General features: G+C 36.3%; 1 protein-coding gene across 1 annotated transcript in view; it reads right to left on the bottom strand.

Annotated features, from left to right (window-relative positions):
• Nucleotides 1-16,004, bottom strand: part of LOC135803406 (uncharacterized) — a 101,607-nt gene that overhangs the window by 2,911 nt on the left and 82,692 nt on the right. Inside the window, exons 3-7 of the mRNA XM_065317007.1 lie at nt 1,507-1,645; nt 1,375-1,442; nt 1,050-1,316; nt 432-987; nt 179-321 (exon numbers count right to left, since the gene is read on the bottom strand). Of these exons, the coding sequence (XP_065173079.1) occupies nt 179-321; nt 432-987; nt 1,050-1,316; nt 1,375-1,442; nt 1,507-1,645 (1,173 nt within the window). The remainder of the gene's footprint in view (nt 1-178; nt 322-431; nt 988-1,049; nt 1,317-1,374; nt 1,443-1,506; nt 1,646-16,004) is intronic.

A 16,004-nucleotide genomic window follows, 5' to 3' on the forward strand; every position in this document is an offset into this window, starting at 1 on the left:
AAACAAACAATAAATTTGTTTCTGTTGCCCTAGATTTAGATTTTGTGATATTTTATTTGTCTGCATATTTATTGGCTATTGTTCAATAAAACATTGAAACACGCGCAAATTTTAATCCTTCGATTGCCCAACGAGGAAAATAGCAGTGAGGGCGCATAGATCCGGAAAAGCGGCTTACTGATCAGCGTCGTGTAGGGAATTTCCGCCGGATCGAAATGCCTACAAGCGTCGTCCGGATTATCCTCGTACGTTTCAGATTCCTGGATCTCGATGACGTTCGAATCGCGTTTGTAGAACACCATACAGACGTAACCGCTATCGCTAAAAATAAACAAATACAAAATTGGATTAAAATACTGATCAAAAACAAGATTAAATACACACAGAAAAACTGCACATTTCTAAAATTTAAAAATTCTGTAACTACTCACCATCCAGCTGTAATATGCGCAACAATTTGCACCTTCTTCTCTTCCTGACTCTGCAGAATACTGTGACAAATCACACGCATTTCTGTGTTTGGATTGCGTTGATCCTGCGACTCAAAACCGAATTCTTGAAACCCAAACTGTTGCACAGGTTGTACTGGTTGAACAACTCTATTAGGTTTAGGTTCCTCATCGAGGATCTTCAAGGTGGCATTGCGTTGTGAAAATTTGTAAGTTTTACGATGATCCAAACTCAACCAGGTATGATGAATGGTAATCCACGAAGGAAACTTGCACCGATTGTGGTGATTATCCATGACTGTGAATTTCATAGTGCGACTGCCTTCGAAAACATTGGAAAGACCTGTGCAGGTTGCATCACCAGACTGGGCAATATGGTAAACAGTCTTGCTCTTTTCGGTAGCCTTCTGATAAATGAAGCAACGATACTGCTCTTCATCGGTGAGCATAGCACGGCGATTTCCTTGCGAGATTATCTTTCCAATGAGATATTTGGTTGAACCTTCTTTCCAAGTTGCGAGGCAGACTAATTCTTCAACTAGACACAGAAAATAAGAATTAAACTCAAAAGATTTAAAAAAAAAGGTAAAGATATCTTACCATTACTTTCTGTACTAGGAATATCCGGACAAGCCTGATATTTAAGAACAAGTCTTGAGTCGTCCGTGCAGGACTCAGCCTTACTGGGTGGATTACTACAATCGCCTGCACCGCGATTGTAGCTGAACGCAAATGGTGCACTTTTGAAAGGACAAGGTACAGGAGCAGCTTTGCCCTCAGGATGTTTTCTAAACATGCTATATAAAGGAGCATCTCCTGTGATTCCATAGCAGATGTCGTTAAATGTAGAATGTGGTTCACAATATGCTAAAATCAAACATAATTACACTCTTAAAATAATTCTGTATCATATTCTAAGACTTACTTTCTTTATATTGAAGAACACTTGCATGTTTTTCATGAATTGCCATACAACGATAGCATTTATCCATTCTAGAAATAAATCACATTGAATTACACATCAGATAAATCTCGAGTTTGATTTTAAATTGCTTACTTATCGTAGACTAAATATTTGTCTCCTTGCTCCTCGTAACATTCGCCCTTGGTATCGATGTGTGTCGAGTTGATCTTTAGATATGGTAGTCCTGATTGGAACCATGTTCCAGACCAAGCTTTCGGAAACTCACATCCACCTAAAAACACAAAAACAAAATTTATGAATCTAAATTTAAATTTCTAAAATTAAATTTTGAAATATTCAGAATCGTTAATTGGTGATTAAATGCAATTCGCCTATTCACATTGTTGATACAGTGCCGATAAGGGTAATAATTGTGTTTTGTTTGTTTACTAAACACAGAGACACATGATTCTGCATCCTGTAGGAATGCACAATCCCACAGGAAGAACTATTCACCGGGGGTGCTTTTTGGAAGCAACTGTTTGCGCGCAATATGCGTGTTGCAGAATGGTGGAGCAAAAGAGGTGGGGAAAGTGCAAACATAGCCGCGTGCTTCACATCATCGATTATCCTGCGGGAACTCCTGCAGGAAGCACAACATCCGATACAATAATTATACCAGACTCAAGTGGTAAACAATCCAAACATCTAATTATATTTTTTCTGAAATATTTTCATACAAATGCAGAATTATTACCATTTCCATATTTAGAGGTATTATTAATATAATGACTTAGAAATGGTTTCTATGACGACATGATGTATCCTACAGGATCTTAGTTTCGAGAGTCCTCGGAGAGTGGAGAGAGATGAGAGTTGACTGCATAACAAGCGACCGCAAGCCGGGCGTGTGCGTCTTTAATATTCAATGCGTTCGCGTTTCGCAGGAGCGGCAGGAGTAGCTCTCCGACGAGTGGCAGGAGTGGCACAAAGGAAACCCTTCGCTAATGAAGGATAATCTTGTTCTTTGTCGAAGCACGAGGGTGACGAGTGGAAAAATACCAGAAAAACAAAAATTACACAACTACTTCATAAACAAGGATAACACATTTACAAAAATAAGGATAAATACCTCCCAGGACAATTATTTCATTATCCTGTTTAAAATTCACCTCGCGTTTTACGAAAATTAAAATTTAAGCACGCGCCAGCCTTAAAAATGTTAATAATTATAATTATCCCGGAAAATTATCCTTGAATTATCCTCAAATTATTCTACAAGTTTCAAGATAACGCCTAAAAGTTATATTTTTAGGATAATATGTGTGATAAGAAATTTTCGGTGACATCCTTGAAATATCCTTGCAACGATTTTTAAAGGTACTTAACATTTCCCAAAACAACATATGCAAACGTAAAACAAGTAATTTGAATGTTTATTATACAGGATGTTACCAAAAACAACAAAATTTATAAAATTATTAAAAAAAATCATATAATTTTTCCCAAAAGTAAAATTTTTCTACCAATTTACGATGTTTTGCATTGTAATATTTAGGTGTGTGTAAACAGAGTCCTGAAAATCCTGCATCACCGTAGGAAGAAGGTAATAATCATAAAACTTACAAGTTAAATTCGAACCAATGTTGCGCTGAATAAACATAACAGTTCGCAGAGAATATTACACAACACCGCAGACATCCTGCTAGAACAGCAGGAACATGCAAAGGACGAGTCTTTTCCTTCGCAGCAAGCAAACGAAACGAGTTTTTATGTTAGTTGTGCGCGCGCGCGCATGCAAAATGCTCCCGACACCATTCCTGCATCGTTATCCTGCTGTAAGGACTCACTGACGTAAAAAAACGCAACCAGGGTACGCGGGAACAAAACCTCGAAATGATAATTCCACCAGTGGTGCACTGAACATGCACCACGTCCTCTCCTGCAGGACAAAAATGTCGACTCAGCTGGATTCTAAATTCGGGCGAAAAAATTATTATCTTCAGTGTTCCACAGTGGGACGTTGAAAACAGAAATTATTTGCGGGTTATCCTGACCAAGTGCAAAGCCTTCGTTTCAACAGGATTTTTTGAAAATTACAACCTCGCCTTTGATTTTAGTAGAATCTGCAGGAATAAGGCTATGTACATTAAACATTTTTACGAGCCTGCCACCCTTGTATTATCCTTGTCGTTATATTTTTATTTTTTATTGCGTGCACAAGATTTACATGCGCTGTCAATGAAAAGGACGTTTTAAGATAACAAGAATAACGTCAGGATAACAAAAATAATAAAACTTGATTTTTAATTAAAACTTTTAGTTTTTTTTTCCTGCTCGGTGATAGTTAATTATCTTGAAAGATTTCGTAAAGGGGATGTTATTGTTGCAGGATCACAATTCGTGCAATGGATGCGCGCGACGCCAGACGCGACGTGTCTGTTTATTATTTATGGCTTTTTATTACCTCGCCGCATTCGAAACGATGAACTTTCGAGGAAGAGGGTCCTTAAAGTCGTCCTCCTGGATGTGCATAGCACACACAAACACACACGTGTACACCCCCTTCAGTAAACCTTGTACAAACGTGAGCACATCTGTTCAATTTGTATAACATCTCATTTATTTTCCCACTTTCTTATTTCGTCCTTTCTCCAAAATTTGTTTTGAAGAAAACACTCTGTATAATTTTATGACGCCGACGTGCAGCAGGTGTTTACCGTCGGCTGGGTATCAATTTACAGGGCGTAATTTAATGCCTGGTTCTTCGGCACGGATTTATTGCAGGCTTGCAGGATGATGGCAAGACGAAGGACAAAGAAAGCAAAAAAATACCGCCATGCGGAAGATGACACGTGGAGCGTCTGGTGACGATATCTTAAACAAGACTTATTTATATTTATATGGTACGTGCAGGACCTGTTCTCGTTACACGCTTAAAAATGCCACAACTCCCCAAGGATTTTGATCAATATGACAAATACTGAGATATCTAAGAAATTGAACGAGTCATAATGCCACAAAAGAAATTGGGGTGGATTAAGCAGGATTAACCCCCTTTTGTAAGGATGGAAGTATATCCGTGGTTGGTTACAAATCACAAAGTGTCTGATTTTAATTACTTTTTGTTTGTTTGATGGCTTAATCATCATTTTAATTCCTTTTTCTTGTTTTTCTAGGATTACGACGTCATTTTGTATTTTTTTTCGTGGAGGAAAATATCCTAAGGCGTTAAACAATAAAACTCAAGTGCGATAAAATTTGCACCCTTTCAGAGGACAACGACAGACGTTCTCGCTGTAAATGTTTGATAACGTCAGCAGGATAACGCGTAAATCCTCCGGAAAATGGCAAAAATCGAGTCGTTTTAATACCATTTTCATGACGATTTTTAATTGACTATAATTCTCAAACGATAGGGTTTAAATCATTGCTGTTTAAAGCATTTTGTAATCGCACTTATTGTTTATAACTGTCGCTAATTTCATACCTGTGATATAATTTTACGATTATTTATTAATGAACAAAATAAATAAGTTTCTTTTAAGTTTTATAAATGTGGTCGTAAAATGCTCTTTTGAAGCCTTTTATCGCAGCTTTCATTAGCCAAAACGCATTGCATCGCATTGGAAGCTGTGCAATTTAGCCGCGTATAAACATTATGCACCTTTGCGCCGTCGGAGGGTGCACGAAATTAGTATAAATGGTAATTAAGCCAATTAAGGCGTTTAAAGTCATGGCGGTTGCGACGCCAAAGAAACGAAGAAAAAGTGTCGTCGACCAACAGTTTCTTTCCACCCTCGATGCGTTTTATATTTTTTGCAGTCGCAGGAAACAGTAGACATAAATATAAATCATACAAAGTGTCTCGATAAATTTTTATAGCGGTAATTAACAGGAAACGCTTAAAAAATGCACAAAAAATGTTTTAGAAAATAATTTTAGACAATAATCGCTTTATATACTTAAAACTTTATAAGTTTTAGTATATCTGATGATAGTTTTAGATACACAAAGTGTTTAAAAATATTTAATTTAAATTTTTGTAAAAACACTCTATGTATCATGGAGATAATTAGCAGAAGAGACTATCAACGCAAACATTCATTTTAAAACCGTCGCAGGCAAAACATTTTCGCTCCTTTATTCCGTAAAACTCTTTGACTCTTATTCCCTGAGAATCTTCCAAGAAAGCTTTTGAACATGCACATAAAAGTACTCATAACAAGCACCAGCGACAAGCAAAGTGCGGGGAGAATACACAATCTCTAAAAAAGAAGCCGACAACAGAAAATAAGAGCGCAGCGCAAAGAAAATATTAGGAAAAGAAAATAATGCAAAATAAGTAGGAATATGTGTGTGTATCGACGAGATTTGCTCGCTCGCAGCGTTGAAAAGCGCACCGAAGACTTGAATGGCAATAAACTTATTCCTCTCAGCATTTTCCATGGCGCGTCGATTCGCTTCTCCTTGATTTCGCCGATTTGCTTGCGTAATCGGCTAGAACGAATTGGATTTGCCGGTTATATATGTATTAGGCTGCGGATCGAGGATTGAAAAAGACGCCGCCGACGAGGAAACCTGCGAGCGGGATACGCACCCTCAAAGTAAGAAGGATGCGCATTTTTTCCCGATGCGTGCATGTTGGCAAAACATTTATTTAAGAGGAAACACAAAAATACGATTTCGTAGGTTAATTTAAAAGGTGAATTATTCAAAAACTAGAAGAGATATCTTGAATATTTTTTTAGAGGATGATAGGATTGTTTATAATTAGTAATTATAAATATTTTGGAACGTTTATACAAAGTATTGTAAAATTATTGGTCAATTTATAAAATAAAACAAATGTATTTTTTGCGTTTTAGGGTCAAATTTATGTGCCAATAATTCATAAAGTAATTGAGATAATTCAAATCTGTTTTCAGGAGGTTATAGAATGGCAAATTGTTATTAAATAACCAAACTTTCAATAACCTACGTGCAATAGTTTTTAATATATACCAAGAAAAGTAAAAAAGTTACAAAATTAATGTTTAATGAAATTTTTTTCCTGATCAAAAAAATTAATTTAACAAAAACTATTAGACTAATTTAAAAAATTATTTAACTAAGCTATAGATAAACTAATTATTAATTATACCAAAAATTTTCATACACCAATTCAAATTTTTGTGGATTTTATAACAAATTTAATTAAAAAAGCAAAAAATTTAAATTTTTTCTATTTTAAATATTAATTATGAAAAACGTAGCAAAGATAATTAAATTTTCTCTATATGTTTGAATGAAACAACTAACTAGGAATGTCCAGTGCAATTTTGATGATTGTACCAGCACCGGTGCTCGAATTACAGCGAAAAAAAAGAACGAGTACCGGACGTGTCAAACGCGTCGCAGAATGCGAAAAATCCGGCGCATCGCAAAGAAACGTCTAATGAAACTGATTGCTATGCGCGGCGCGTAAATAAAAACACATGTCCTGCAGGCTGCAGGAGTCGCCGCCGTCGTCGCGCCTGCCGCCCACCCCTCTGCGCCCGCATATCGCGCATATTCTGCATGCCAAAAAGGACGAGCGCGTCCTTTTCACCACGATGTGCACGTACCGGAAATACTATTCCCGGTCATGAGACACACCAGACGCCTGCCGCCCCTTTGTACCCCTTTTGCGTCCCTTTGCACCCTTTCATGTTTTATACAGGATAATCAAACAATAAAAATTTGCGCCTGCTTTGTGCACGAAAAATATATTAAAGTTGATTAAAGATTGAAGGTGGGGTGGTGGTGGTAAATAGGGGATGAAGGTGGTAGGGGGTGAGAATCTGAGTCTTAGAGCCTTATCCGCGATCCACGGATCGGTGGAATAGTTGTAGTTCCGAGGACGAGCTTGGCGCAGGCAGGGGTAGGAAAGTACAGGGTGGGGGCGGCGGTGGCGGCGCAGATTGCGCGATATTATAATTAACTTAGGGGTTGGCTTGGTCTGGCTGGCGTGTGGAAATGGTGTAATTTAGACAAGGCCGCTTACAATCACGCCTAATTGCGTCTAATGCTGTTTTCGCCAAACCAACCCCCAGGACTCAACCCCGCCGCCTCCCGGAACGCAATCGTGCGATCCTGCAACGCGCGCGCTTGGAAAATCTGTTTGTTTTACGAACGTCGAGCGCGCAAATGATGACTACGATGATGACTACTCCTGCGGATTCTGTAAGGACATGCAAGGATCACAAGAATCTAGCGGAAGTATTTTTCTTAGATTTTTTTAAACATTTTTAATTAGTCCGCATAATGAAATGTAAATATCCCGTTAAAAAATTAGTCAGCAGTTTTTAATTTTCATCAAAACCAGCTTTTTTCGCGGTTTCGGTCGCCATTCGTTCAAGTCGTCCTGAAGGACTCCAAGGACCCGCAAAGCACATCGCAAGGACTACGAGGACATAAAAGAACGAGGTCATAACTTGCTCATCATCACGACGTGCACTTCTCGCGCTCTATTTCTTTTATTTTATACAGAGTGTTTAAAAATTATCCTTGAAATAAAAAATAAACAAAAATATTTTATCCTAAAATTCTGAGTAAAATAAACTTAATTTTGAGTAAATTTATTATATTTAATACTTGATGTGTTGTTGTTTAGTCCTGTTTGCGCCCTTTTCTAAAAGCTCAGGCATAAAAAGCAGCCTATGAAAAAAAAGTGGCGTATCCAAGAGAGACAATATAAAGATAAGGGTGCTCAACGCTGGAGCACCCTCGTATCTCTTACCCGGTTATCCTTTCGCTACTGTAATTGTCCTTTGAGAACAACTAGGACCCGTCGGCGCTGGAGGTATATAAAAGCTCACGCCGAGTGAAGTTCATATTTTCGTCCTCGTCCTAGTGGCTTTGATGCTTGCGCTCGTAAAAAAGACGCGCGCGGCGGAAAACAAGTTTTTCTTATGGTTTTCCGTTTGAATTTAGCGGAACTTTAGTATTCATCGGCGAACGTGAATGAAAAACGGAAAAATCTTAAACTTTCGAGTTTCAGCAAGGATTACGTGGGAACTAATCGAGGAAAATTAGATTTTCTTGCGGGATATTAAAGAGTACTTAATTGAGAATACATTATATTAATTTTAATTATTTTTGAGTGTTATTAAATAAATTATTAATGTTTTTGTTCGAGTTGTTTTTAGTTTAGTTTAGTTAATGTTGTTTTTTCAAACAATGAATTTCAAAATAAAATAACTCATAAACTAATAAAGTAATATCAATCATTTTTTTATAATATTAAAAAGAATTTAATTAATAATAATAGAAATTAATGTGGTTGTTATTGCATAAGTAATACAATAATTATTAACATAATTATAATTAATTACAAATTAAATTCATTTCGTTTGCATATTTTCACTGTTTTGACTTTAATTACAAAAATATTGTATAATCAATAATGAAAACGTCAAATAATATTAATTATTAACAATATAAAATCATCATGCAAATAAAATTTATTTATTTCATCACACTTCGAAGATATACTGCTTTGAAGTTGACAAATATTTGAAATATTTAATAAAAATATTGAAAATTTTCTTTTATATTTTATCAAATATTTACTAAAGAATGCATGACAACGGCATGAAACTTTCTAAATATATTCCCAATTAACTATTTTTGAATATTCAAGCAAAAAAATCACTTTGATTGATTCATTGACGCGTAAGACCCCTTCAAAGTTGACATTACTAATTTCTCAATTTCTATCGAATTAGCCGACACATGTAGGCATTACGAAGGCGCATAGAAAATGCAAAAATGTCCTAAGCCTCGCCGGAAAATACGAGGGCGTTGGCTCACACCTATATACACACACACCCCGGCTTCTGCAATCCGAATCGCGATTGATAAAACGCAAGGGAAGAGAACTGAGCGCGCATTATAAATCACGTTTTCTAAATGCAGATTGGCAGGTCGGACTAACTTGGCCTAATGGAAATTGAAATAAAAACGCGCATAGCGAATATTTTCCGAATGGAAATTCCAAAATCCAAACTCCAAACGAATAACGATAAAAACACACACACAATGATATCGAAAAAGAGAGTGTGACACAGAGGAAAGTGACACATAAGCATAGATTTGAAAATTGTAATTGACTGCTGGATATACGGCCGGTTTCGGTGTCAATCAAAAAAATTTCCCGACACATACCAAAATATTCGATTTTCCAATCATACAAATTGCAAAGTTATTGTTTTTTTAAACTTCACCTCACTCCAGGCAGCTAAATATAAAATAACTCGCCTGTTTTGTAAAAAGTATTATATTAGTATCTAATTCTTTGACAGAAAGCTAACTTTTTCGAAAACGTGGCAAGCGTCTTATTTGCTCGTTTTCCGCATCGTTTCGCCCAGGTTTTTATTCACCCCAGCGACATGCGGTAACTTTCTGTTCTACCACCGGGTGCTTTTCCGCTCGTGCGCGCTCTGTCTTTTTTTTCTTTTTGACGGTTTGGTTTTCCTCGCAGTTTTCTCGGTGAAATTTGTAGGTAAGAAACGACGTCATTTACGTACGTAAATACGCGAGAGCGCGACTCGGCACGACACGGTCGGGGGTCGTCACAGTTTTCTAATTCGCCCCATTTTCTCGTCATCCCGGCGCGACGACGACGACGACGGCGGCGGAGAGCGACGCCCCGCAGAGAGAACCTTATTTATCACCCACGTTTACAACGTCTTACATTTTTACTTGTAGCGGGCGTAATTTTTTAAGTAGACGTATTAAATTTCGTACACTCATAGCCAAATAATATTTTTATACAACTATGAAAAGTAAATTAAATTTCATCCACTGGTTTTTGTTTTATTAGTGTTTAAAGTTACCTTTACTTATTTTTATTAATAATTATTTTGTTACTGCAACTTTAGAAGCTTATAACGTAAAAAGTAAGAGGAGTAATTTAATTTTCTTTTTAGTATTTGATAGAAAATATATTTAAGAATGTATTTACAAATTTTTATAAAAATATACGAAGTGTATCATAACCAAAAATTTTTAGTGAAATTAAATTTAATTTCTAAATAAAACAGACAATAATAATAAAATTAAATTATTCCTTTCATATTTATCTAAATTAATTAATTCTTAGTCCACACGTAAAATTTTAAGAATTTCCTTTCAACGGTTTCAGTACAAAAAACTAAATCAACGCCAAATTCCGAAACATTCGCAATTAAAATTCGGCACGCGGCACGCTGTGCAATATGGAATTATCGTTTGATCATCGTGCCTCGTTTATTTTCCTTGGCGAATGCGAATCCATCGACGCCCACGCCAAGTTTCAATACAGTAGTCGCGAATCCAAATTAGAAATTCCGAACATACCTCGCGCATCGCAACATCGCATCCAGCTCGCCCGGCGCCTCCACATCCACAAAACACACGCACACACACACACAGACTGCTATCAAACGCACAGAGAAAGGTATTTGCAAGCGTGTCAGCTAGTTATAATTTATAATTTGTATCCAGGTGTATCGAGATGAAGCTTGCAAACAATTTCAAAGGGCGTGCACGCCAGATATTAACAATAAGCGACTTTCCAGACGTGATTAGTCGTCAGTCTGTAGAGAATTTACGAATACAAGATGTATTCACTGATTATGCACATAACCTGATTAAATTATTAATTTTTAACACTTGGTATATGTAAAAAGTTTTAGTTTAGGCGACATGCATATGTAAACACAATTGTAACACATCGGAACACAATTTGAGAGTTGCAAATAGGGGTGGAATATAAGGGTGGCAAAGTTAGTTGAGAACCGTCGCGGTGGCGGCTGGGGGTGGTAATTAAATTTATTTGTAATTTCCGATTGGACAGCCCTCTCGCGTGTCCGAACCGCCACGCCAATTAACGACGCACGCCCTCAACTCAAAGATGAATGAACTGTTGTCATAAACTTATTGATAACTCTCGTAGCGTTCATGATACACACTTCAAACTTTCAGCATTTATTACCAGATAAATTATTTATACGTTACTGAAATAAAAATTAAATTATTATTAATAGTTTTTAGTTATGGACAAATAAAATTGATTAAAATATTTTTGAAGTAAAATTTGTAATACTTTAGAAAAATTGCGATAATTTTGTGTACACCTTGTATAAATTATTGAAAATTATAAAAGTAATTAATTATTAGTTATTTTATGTAAATGTTTTTGAAAAATGTAATTATCTCTTATAGTTTGTGAAGTTATTTGCGTTTAAAGTTGAATTTAATTTTTAAAAATTTACTTAAAACGTAAAATATTTTATTGTGGTTATCAAGCATAAGTTTTAAGAATTAAATCCTTCAGGGATGTTTCCAAGGGTAAATGTGGGCCACCTTGATGTTTATTTATGTTTATTTATGAAAATCCGCGCGCTGCGAGCGAAATTTATTATTTTTACACTTTATTTCATTTTTCTACCCCGCAGCCACCTCCAGCGCCGGCGGCGGCATCGTCGTCGTCGCTGTTGCGTATCATAATACGTTTTTTGTTTGGTTTCGCCCCCCGTCCGAAAAATACGAGTGTGCGTATACGCCAAGCGCTGCATGAATATTCAACTGCTCTCTTCCTAGAGCAGCATTTTTTCGAACCCAAAACCTTCTTTTTCTCGCTCATACCCATCGGTAGTGGATGTGCAGGGCGTGGCGGGGATGGAAAATTATTAGTACGCTAAAAGGATTTATGGATATTATTTCAGTTTTGAAGGATTTATTATCTAAACGCCCGCGTGGAAGAACAACACACGTGTGCGCGCGCGCGTTGGATTTCTACGCGCCCGGATGGACGCGGAGCAGCCGGGATTTTTCATTTTGATTTTTTTTCCTCTGGTGGGTTGGGGGCGGCGGGCAGGAGCTCAGCCGCATTGTTTCGCAAACGCCGCGGGGACGTCAGTCACTCGCTCGTTCCCAGCGCGATGGAAAACAAACGCTACATATTTATGACATCATTGTTTACAGACGTAACTTGATGTGGCGGCCCCTGCCAGCAAACTTTTTTTTGTTTTTCAGCCCTCAAACATCGAAGAACTCAAGCGTTCTAATGTCGTCGTTAACATTTTTTAAAAACAAACAAGTGTAATATTTAATTATTCAAAAACTACAAAAGATAAATGAATTTGCTTTGTGGTACCGTAACCGTAATTTATTTCTGTTTATTTGTACAAAGTTTTATTTAATTATACTGAGCGTTTTAAAAGTTATGGAGGATTTTGTAAAATATTTCATTTTGATAAAAATTAAAAGTTAATTTTAATAAATTATAACAAATAATCTAATGCAAAATTATAAATTTTTCCAGCGGATTATTGTTAACAATGTAATAAACTACAAAATTACAAAATTTAACAAAAATATACCAAGTGTTTTAAAAGTTATTAACAAATTTTCAATAAAAAACAATAAATAACTTTAAACCTTTATATCTTTTAAAATAATTTATAAAATTGAATTTCTCACTGAATAATAGTTTATAATTTAATCCCAAATCACCCTTTAAAATTTCATATGAAAATACCACCCCATTTACGCAGAATAAGAAAAAATTCAACTAAATGTCACCCGATTGAAACACATCACAAGTCACATATGAAAAACACAAGAAAACATGTTTTTCCCCTTACGAGACATGTTTTTCTACCACGGGGTGAATTTATAACAACCCCCACACCGCCATTGCCCAACCCTTCAACCCCCCATGGCATTATTTGCCATTTACCACTCGGCGGCGACGCATAAAATGATACAAACAGACGACAGACATTAGATGCTAAATGATTAGCAGGAAAAGCGATAAAAACCCTGAAAAACTACCCTAACGATGCACATGAATGCAGTGGTAGCGGGTGGTAGAGGTAGAAAAAAGCGACAAACAGAATTTTAATTCGCTTTATCAAGACGAAACAAGTGCGCGGTTTTTTTTCTGCCGCTCGCACGTTTAATCAACATTAGGGAACGCGTGCGGGGTGCGATAAACGCGATAAGAAAATGCGACCTGACGTTTTTACATTTTCCACATTTTCTACATTTTTACCTTGCGCGCGTTTCTTACTCGTTACTTACAATTTTTGTTTTTTTTTTCAACGTCTAAAAGTTAAATCCTTAAAAGGACAAATAAAACAAGCCTTAAATATTTGTTCAATTAAAATATTATTTTTTAAAAGAATAATTAATTAGAAATTATTTCAGTGCGTGAAAAAGGTAAATTAATGTATTTTTGTGAATAAAATTTAATTTCGTGATTATTCGCGCGATGAAAACACGTTTCAAAAACAAGTTAATTTTAATTTCCACCCACGACCGTTGAAAGGGTCAAAAAGAAGCTTCGAAAAGGGTTCTCGTCCCCGCGGGATTTTCGGGGTGACGATTTATTATTTCGTTTCGTTTCCGTGCGACATCTCCACGTTTTCTTGCGCACACATTTTTTGTTTTTGTATTTTGCGTTCGCTTTTAATTTCGAAAGTCATTAAGCGTCGCTGAGCCGTTCATTAAGTGCGCATTACTTTTCATTTTTGTGTGCGTCTTAATATATATTTGCGCCTCTTTTATGGCTTTAGATTTTTCTTTTGTGGAGGTTTTCTTTTTGATGAATAATTTTAAGACGTGAAAATTGAGAAACGAAAAAATAAATTTTTTAATTTAAAATAACTCCGGTGGTTTACGTTCGATTTCTACAGACGATACGTTTTTTGCAAGCTAAAAATATATATTTTTGGCATTTGCAACTATTTTTCAAGTTTACTGTTTATTTATTAAAATATTTTTGTTTTTATTCCAATTTTTAGTCAAAACAAAAACGTTTTTTTACATTTATCACTAAATTATGACAACACCCTGTAACAAAATAGAAAAAATAATTTATATTTACAAACACTAAAACTTGCTTAACACAATGACCTAAAAATGATTCCAGTATCTTTTTCGGTTCAAAAGTTATCAAAGTTTAAAGTAGAAAATTGAAATGATTCGAATATAACCATTACTAAAAATGCCTACTTTTGTCCATTTACAGCCTTGAAACGATTGATTTTTCTCAATATTCATTGCCAATTGTATCGCTTGAATCCACGCCATTTTCCGGCGCTTGATTCCCAACCCCCCTGCACCCTCACAGCCGTGCAAAAGAAGCTTTACAAACATTTTTCCACACTTTTAGAATTCGATTTAAAAAACAGCGCCAGAACGACACAAAAACACCGAAAAAAAAACGAAGAGAAAGCACGAAAGCCGCGGCGAACATTTTCCGACTTCCTTTTAAGTTTTCCTTTTTGTTTGGCGTTCTTCACATGCATATAATGTCCCGCAGATGAGGGCCACTCTTTAAATGAAATTGAAATGGATCTGTCTGCGCGTGGGCGGCGGCAGGAACAAGAAAAATCCTAGAGGTGGGGGCGGCGCGCGCGGGTTGCCGGGGGATGAAACACATGGCTACGGGAAGCGTTACGAAGTTACGCCGTCGGCTAATGGAAAACGCGCGCTAATGGAAATGGAAACATTTTTATTCGATCAAAAAACGAAAACAGCAAAGAAAAGAAAAGAAAAATTGTAGAAAGATGTTCGCGTTTAATATTTATATTATTTGACGCACCCCCCGCGCGCAAGGCGATTTTCTTTCAGTTTTTTATGTGATGTTTTTCCGGGTTTGAAAGTAAATGTGAAAGCAATTATTACGAAATGGATATTATAGAGTCAAATGAAATGAAAGTGCACGGAAATGAATTTTTAATAAGGGTTGCGCATGAGGAATTATGCGTTGTTATATGTGCCCGGTTAACTAATGAGCTACCGGATGCCAGACGCAAAAAGCTTTTTACTTTTGATGCCTGCGAAATTAGTTCTGTGACGTCAAAGTTCTCTCAGTTAAAATTACATTCTTTTTGATTTATTCAAATTTCAATCTTAAATAACTCTCTTAAAATTAATCGCATATATACAAATTTTTTATACGTTATAAAGTAGTTATTCACCTTTCAGAAAATATATAACAACCCTTATTTATCTCAAAAACTACCCTTGAAAAAATATTTTTCTCAGATGTTGCATTTTTTTGTTTGTTAAATTGTTAAAGCTCAAAACTCGCAGATAAATTACAGTTTTCAAACTGCAACCCTTAACCACCCGCCCCCGCTTAGTCAGTTTCAACCCTCTGGGACGCCGATAAAAAATTGACGCGGTCGTTCGGTCCACCTCGCGGACATCCGTCAAAGAAGAACAACGTCCTTGGGAGTCCCCGAGAGCCGCCATTATAGCTACCTTCCTCGAGGGGCGGCGAAAAATAGCCGTCGGGTAACATATGCATGCCAACCCCCAACGGCGAACCGCGGATATTCATCATCGACACACCCGCAACGCGCATCCGAGTTTGACCTCGCACGCAAAGAAGTTTAATGCTAGATGAGCGCTCATATTTTTGGTCAGGGGTTGCATAGTGGTGGTTAACCTAAAACACTATACATATTAAAGTATTTTTTTCAAGTTTTATGAAAATTTTGGCGTAAAAGCTAATTTTTAATTTAAAAAAATTGCATAAAACACTTTCGTGTATAAAATGTTTATATGCACTGTGGAAAATTTTTAAAAGAAAAACTATGATTAAATATTATTATTTCATAGATCACGTACGT

Source organism: Atheta coriaria, unplaced genomic scaffold (genome assembly GCF_025399875.1).
Source record: "Atheta coriaria isolate IRGN ID8LTWV9N9 unplaced genomic scaffold, Caltech_Dcor_3.1 hic_scaffold_2_pilon, whole genome shotgun sequence".
NCBI classification, from domain to species: domain Eukaryota; kingdom Metazoa; phylum Arthropoda; class Insecta; order Coleoptera; family Staphylinidae; genus Dalotia; species Dalotia coriaria.